This window comes from Montipora capricornis, chromosome 8 (assembly GCF_036669925.1).
Source record: "Montipora capricornis isolate CH-2021 chromosome 8, ASM3666992v2, whole genome shotgun sequence".
NCBI classification, from domain to species: domain Eukaryota; kingdom Metazoa; phylum Cnidaria; class Anthozoa; order Scleractinia; family Acroporidae; genus Montipora; species Montipora capricornis.
The window spans coordinates 16,113,342-16,120,841 of record NC_090890.1 but is presented as its reverse complement, the minus strand read 5'-3'; the positions used below and the strand labels follow the sequence as shown (position 1 = coordinate 16,120,841).

At 38.5% G+C, this 7,500-nt stretch overlaps 1 protein-coding gene across 1 annotated transcript; it reads left to right on the top strand.

Annotated features, from left to right (window-relative positions):
* Positions 1 to 3,440: 3,440 nt before the first annotated feature.
* On the top strand, positions 3,441 to 5,533 carry LOC138060430 (uncharacterized). The gene has a single exon (XM_068906197.1). The coding sequence runs from the start codon at positions 3,654 to 3,656 to the stop codon at positions 5,199 to 5,201; it is 1,548 nt and encodes a 515-aa protein (XP_068762298.1). The 5' UTR covers positions 3,441 to 3,653; the 3' UTR covers positions 5,202 to 5,533.
* Positions 5,534 to 7,500: the final 1,967 nt, after the last annotated feature.

Below are 7,500 nucleotides of genomic sequence, written 5' to 3'. Positions count from 1 at the left end.
TTAAAATATTCTTCGCAAATTTCAGCCTTGATATTCTTATAAAATATATTCTTATAAAAAAAAGAGTGTACTCCGGCTCTTATTTTCTGACTTTTTTGTGCTTTTTAATTTGTAAATGGCGGGCGTTTTTATTTGTGAATAAAGGCTGTTTTCATGAAAAAAAAAAAGGTTGTCCATGGCTGCTAATTGACAGGGTGAAATGGTTATGGGCATGCGTGATGTGTTGGTCATACCGGGTTGGTGTTTGTGTCACCTTGCTTTTATAACCCTTCAAACATTGGCATCGAAGTACCGGACACCCTGAATGGCCTATAAAACTGGAGATATTTCGTGTTAAGGAAGTTGTTAAGAGAAGTCGAGGAGGATTCACCCTCCGATTTAAGTACATTAACAAGCACCGATTGTGGTAAATCGTGCTGTAAAAAATTGTTATCGGACACGTTATTTTCAATATCTGACGATTTTCACTCTTCTGTGATGGATTAGGGCACTTTTTTGGTACCGCCGGACTCAATATTAACAGCCATTTAAGGTTGGCTTGGTATCGCTTTCTTTTTTCTTTCTTTTTTTCCTGTTTTTTTCTCTGTGCTTGGTACACAAAGTAGTACCGTAAATTATCATTTGTTGTTCCCATTTTCGTGCGATCATCCAAGGATTCTGTTTACTGGCTAATCAAACATGTGGAAGGGTATTCTCAGTTTTACTTAGACTCAGGGTCAAAGAAAAAGTTACCTTTCCGAGGTACTTTAGATATGAGGCTCCCAAAGTTGCCCTAATAAAAAAATCGCACCCAAGAAAATATTTTAAATTTCCATGACCTTTCACATTCTTAGCAAGAGGTGGTCATTTGCGAATTTCTACCACCAACACTGCATCCCAGAGGCAGTAAGATTTTTTAACTAGACTGATTACGAAATGCCTTAATTAAATCTATTATCAAAAACCCTGATAGTCTTTTGTTCAAGGAACCCTAAAATTTATCTTGGGCCGCCATTTTCTCGAAATCATGGTTGCATGTCAATTGGAAAATTTAATTAAGTGCATCTAGATCTGACCACCAACATTCAATTTCTTGCCCAACTTAAACAAGCGACCATAAATAGGATTTTAAAAGATGTGACCATGATAAAAATCCCTAAAAACCCAACCTGAGCAGGGAGCGTGTTTTTTTCATTAAGCAAAACCACCTCTTGTGAATTCCGTAATCAAAGACCTCCTTCAGTGAAGTCTACTTCGCCAAACAAAAGAATGCGTGTTCGTGCAGTATCCGTAAGGGAAGAACTATCTTTCCATACGGGAAATACTACGTATTAAATTTTACAGAAAAAGCAAGGGTCTTAAGAGTTATTTTGTGCAAATAAGTACTTTACACGGGTTTTTTTTTCTTTCTTTGCCAGTTCTTTCAAGGTGACAAGGTATTTCTCCCAGCAAGAAAATCGATTGCGTACCACGTACTTTTTATACAGCCATCTAAATGAAATGATAAAATAAAAGAGGAAAGGAGATTAAACTGAAACAGTTTACATGATAATTCTCAGTGAAGACATAAAGTGCATTCTGAATTGGCTGATTATATTATGTTCGCGCGCAGGAAGTCCCCCGATGGAAAAGAAAAAGGAAAAAGAGGTCGTATCTTTTCGGTTGCTCCACCTTATCCCTTTTTTGCTCAGGTAAATTAAAGTTTAGTGTTATCTATGATAAGTGATAGGTTTCCTTCTTTATCTCTCTCTTCGTTCCTTTTTTTTTCTTTCTATAGATCGATGCACGTCTTAAATCACCATCCTCCTCGATTAGCTATTGCTCAGCTTGTAGTATCTGTGAATTCTCTAACTTTGTTTAGTTTATACCTTTTTAAATCGATATGTTAAGCTGTTTGTACATGGATAAAATGATTATTCTAGTTCCTTGACAAAGTAAAGAGGTCATCTTAAGAATTCCTTGATGGCCAGTTTCTTAAGCGTCCGTTGTCCGTTGTCCGTCTTATACAAGGCTAAGATACAGTAAAATGATTGAAAAACATAATACCGGGTGTACACGGAGAAACCAGTCGACTCGTGTTGACTTTTTAAGTGTTCATTGCCAAGAGGAAACCAGGGACAAACGATCATTGTTAAGCGAACTTGGAAAAAAGGACAAAGAAAAGCAAGGCAAACTACCAGCTCGGAGTTTTTCCCTTTGCACTCTCCAAGGAGAAGTAGCATTTTTCATCCCGCCCAATGATATAGTAGAATGATTGATACAAATTCATTTGCAGCGAAAAGAGGGTGCATTTTTAAGTTTTAGAGGGCACGGTATAACTGAATTGAGATACTCCAGGTTTTACAAGGTGGACTATACTGCGATCAGAGAAATATGGGGTGTCCCAAACAAAATCAAGGCCTTGAGGCCTTATGCGTCCCATGGCGCAAAAAGGACTGATGATGAAACAAAATCAAATGGCTTTTATTATATAAAAGTGTTCTACGTTTTGGCGATGCAACCTTCTTTACAGGAAATATCAAATCTTTTTGATAGATCTAAGGGCGCGTTCGATTGACCGTATTCCGGAATGAATACATGGAATAGAAGTTAGAAATCCTTCGTTTTTACGGAGATTCACATTAAAATTATCAAACACTTGCTAAAATGCTATTTTAAACATATATTTATTATCCTTTTTGCTTCAAAAGCGACAGACATACCGTTTTAAATCACCACTCCGCTTATTCTTATTCCGGAATAGGGCCAATCGAACGCACCCGCTAAGACTTGTCCTTGCAAGAAAACTCAGCAAAATTAATGGATTGTCAACACGGTACGCTATCGCGCTTGTAATAATGCTGTGATCAATACGGTAGATTTGTGCTTCATTGAGCATACTCTTACTGATGAGCCGTGACGTTATGGAGTTAAATTAAAACACGTACAATTTAAAATTCGTTATTCAGCTGTCTGCGAAACAAGGCCTACCGGTATATGATAACGATATTGCTCTCGTCATGACTGTGCATTTTCTATACACACTGCTATTGCTGAGTCTACAATATAAAATACATTTTTTATATAAATTTATTCAGGCATCCGACATCAATTTTAAAAGTTCACTTCAACTCTCTAAACAAAGCTGATTTCAATTTAAACAAACACTCATTTCTCTAGCCGAAGAATGATGATGGGGTACAATCGAGTTCGATCCACTTGACCCGCGAAATAGCAAGGACGATTCAAGGGTATCTAAGAGTGCTCTATTACTTTGGTATTTCTTAACAGCACATTTTCCTAATCTTTATAGTGTGCTATGCCACAGAGGTAGGGACAAAATTTGTTTATGTCCAACAAAAGAACTACGTAGTATGGGCAACAAAGCAATTGTTATGACAGACAAAAGAAAATGTCTTGAGAACAGGTTACGAGAGCTTACGAGAATGTTAATTGAAGCTAATTGCCTCTTGGACCAATGCTACGCATTAGTCATAATATTCCACCATTGTTAATCGCCACTGTGATATGCAAGGTGTTCCCAGTGGAAGCAACGCTATTAACATCTAATCAATTAGACTAATGTTCTCGATCTTGCACGTAGAGGTAATGTTTTGGCCATTCAGCCAAAGGGTTTCTATAGCACTGGTTTTCCTAATAAATTATCAAAGAGAAAGCAGACAGCATAGTTCGTCATGCTGCTGGACGCTGTGACAAGAGGTAGAATCTACCAAGTAAAGTTTTTGCTTGAATCAGGAACAGAGGATGTCAATAGGACAGACGAAGATAAACACACAGCACTGATGAAGGCAATTTTTCTTCCCGACAAAATGCATCGCACGAGATACAAAATTATCAAGATTTTGCTGGAGTATGGTGCGCGGGTAAACATTGCGGATCGCGATGGACGAACGGCACTCATGTGGGCTTGTATTAGAGGACAAGAACCTATAGCACGCAAAATAATAGATTTTTCAATTTTGGATGTCGATTTGAATGCCACAGACCGGTTTGGCAACACAGCACTATTTTACGCGGCGTCTAACGGGCAAGTCAACGCCGTGAACCAACTCATCAAAGCGTTGAAGAGATTTGGATTGAATACTGATAAAATGAATGCACGGGGTATGACACCGATCTTAGAGGCTACAAAACAGGGGCATGATGAATGCGCAAAACTCCTTATGACTGAAGGACAAGCGTCACTCACGACAATAGACCCGACAACTCTTCTCAACGCTGAGGGATGGGCAGAGAAGCGATCTTTGACTAACTTGTCAGAGATGATAGCCGCACGACGAAGTCCTTCTCCTCAAATGGACGTTTACAACATTGAAAATGATCCCGGTGAAACAGTGGAAGCATTACCAAATTCAGCAAACAGTGACAGGCAAAGTGATATTGACCAGCTGGAAACCAATGACATTAAGACAGCAGACAGAGCACTTTTGTCAAGACGAGAAAGAGACCCTCTTGTTGACGCAAAATTCAAAGGCAGAAACGAGTCATTTGTCAATCCATCACATGGTCAATTAAACGATAGAGCGTCTCGAAAAGAGTTGAGAAAAGGTGTTATATACAGAAAAGAAACCTCCGTCTCTCCTAGAATCACCGCTATTACCAATATGTCTTTGACCAGGCGAAAATGCGAACAGGGGAATAAAACTAAGGGACCTACATTCACTGCTAAATCAGAGATATGTCGGCTTCTTGGCTTATATGGAATTCAACACTCAGATTCTTACAGACAAAGTTTTGATCCTATAATACTGCCTCCAAGTGGTTATTGGCCAGATCCATTGGCTCACCTTAGAGACAGCGCTTCATCAGTTGGAGATGAAGAAATTGATATGAACTTTTTGGAATTGATACGACCACGTGGCTCTGGTCGTCGGAGGTCTTCGACTTTTCCAGCCCAGGGAGCTCCTGAAATGGGTCGCCGAGGTAGCTGTCGTGATCCTCGGAGAGGGTCTACAATGATGCTCGGAATCCCCCCAGCAATGGGAAAACGTTCTTCGATCACTCCGTCTCCTATCGGAAATAAAAACTTCCTTGAGACACCGACCTTTTCTTTTCGAAAGTCGACTTTATCAGCTAATAGCGACCGAAGAGGCTCTACACTTGGTGCGTTCGATAGGAGAGGATCGCTTATGCCGAGAGGCTCTGAACAAAATAGACCAACCTTCGTTCGAAAGACGATTAGTCAATTAACACCTAGCCTAGGACACATAGCGGAAGGTTAAAAACTTCCGGAAAGGTCAAAAAGCCATTGGTGGCGAGACAACGGATTTCCAGCCTAGGATTTGAGTCATGAGGCCGGGCCCGGGCCGTGCTGAACCGGTTTCGTTCGTAGATAACACCATCTGCTTTAAAAACGACGCTCTTGACTTTTTGATCAAATAATTCATATTTACTGACCTTGCAATACACGATGACTTGGGAGCCTTGTTTTTTTTTGGCGCCTTAGCAGCGAATTCGGTGTCCCCCACTAGTTGACGAAGAAAGTAATGAGTTTCCCCCAAAGGATACCTCCTGTAAAATATCGTCCCAATATAGATAACTAATGTGGCAGTGATCTCAGTAATTAAAAATAAGAAAATGACGGGTCTGTGTAGTTTGAATTGCCAATTTCGCTCCACTTGCTCTTTCACGCTTCGACACTATCCGGCTTAGTATTGAGGTAAAACAGTCAATGACGAAACAAAACTCGCGGTCCCTTGTTAATATAATATTTCACAATTATTCTACGAGGGTGCGCTGGATATCAAGTGATAGATAACCAAGAAGGCGCGTAAAAAAAAAAAAAATGTAAATGCTTTGTTTATAGTGGAGGTGCACTTAGCTATCAAGCTAGTTTACAGGCACCCCACTTTTAACAATGTGAAAGAAACAATTCAAAGTTAACGGAAACGTTATTAAGAACCCCAACTGGCAGGAGGCAACCAGTTGGCTATTTACAAAGCGTGGTAGAGTTGAATCCGGGACAACCGGAAACAAATCCTAACCAGAGGCATCTTTAATTGTTCTTCTGTAGACGGAGTATGGCATTAGAGTGGGTGACAAAGCTGTCCTTAATCCATTAGAGGTTGAACAACAGTATTGTAAAATGATAGCCATGCAAGTGGAGTAAGGAATCGCTTCAAACGTTTGAACAGACCTAGTCTCTTGTAGATTTTATTGCTCGTCATAGCCACGTTCCAGGTGAGACTGGTGTCAAGATGGATTCCGAGCAGGTGCTACTGACTGACTGCCGGTGTACACACTGACAGTTTAGCATTCTTAATCTTGAGTTGCAACTAGTAGGGATTCGTTGTCTTGTTATGGCTTGCTATAATATAAAGGGCCAATGACAAAGTATTTACAGTTCTAAATAAAACCAAGATGTTTTTTTACAATAATCTTTATTCAAGCAAGCAAACAAACCTTTTACATATCATGGAAGAAGAGAAAAGATAATAATAATAATAATAATAATAATAATAATAATAATAATAATAATAATAATAATAATAATAATAATAATAATAATAACAATAGAATATTTGCATATATATTTAACAAGTCATAATTTTCCAAACACACAAAACTGCAAAATTCATCAATTTGCCAAATTTGAGAGTGAAGGAATTCCTAATACCGAATTTCCTAAAGGCCAATTTTTTTTTTAGCCAAATTATGACTACGTTAAGAACTCGATTCAAAATTATTAATTAACTAATATTTCGATTCTATGATTAATATTAATTATATTTATAAACTAAGACTAAGTGAGTGACTTCTGATTTAATTTACTTGTATACACATAGTACTTCATGAAGAGGGGCAGGTAATTAAACTTTGTCACGAGCATTTGATTAGCAGACTTTAGAAAATTTCCAAGAACCACCAGTTGCATGGCTGGAAGAAAGCTGCTTTCATTTTGAGCGTTGAACCAGTTTTTTGTGAACTCACAGCTCATAAATATTGTTTACGAGTAGAGTTCCCCACAATATAAACAATCGCTATCTGATTTAATACCATACCTAAATAACTCTTTCTTTGTCACCACGATCCTGTGGAGAAGTTTATATCGGAATTCTTTTGGTTTGTTATCTCTTCATAACTTTGAAATCTTGCTAAAAATCGCCCTCCGTTCCTCTCTGTCTAATGAAAATTCGTTGTTTCATTTCTCCGGACCTGTAGCTGGGGACTAGTGCTTTTTGACAAGAGCCAGATTGTAATCTTTGGCTTTAAATTTTTGGAAATCGATTTGGTTATATCAGAAACCCATAAGGGTTTATGGGTTTCTGGTTATATTCAAACAAGATAAATCGCGCAAGAAACAGGGGCACCCAACGTCAATTTTCGGAAAATATCTGTTCGGAAGACGATTTGAGATCTAGAATTTGCGGAACATTTGTAATAAAATTTCTTCCTTGCCTCAGCCTCTCCTAGGATTTTCGGACATCTAAAACATGGTATAATTGCCCATTTTTCACGGATTTTTATCCGAAAAAGGTTACCTAGAATTTTCGGGAGCCTTTTTTCTGGCTGAAATGTTAG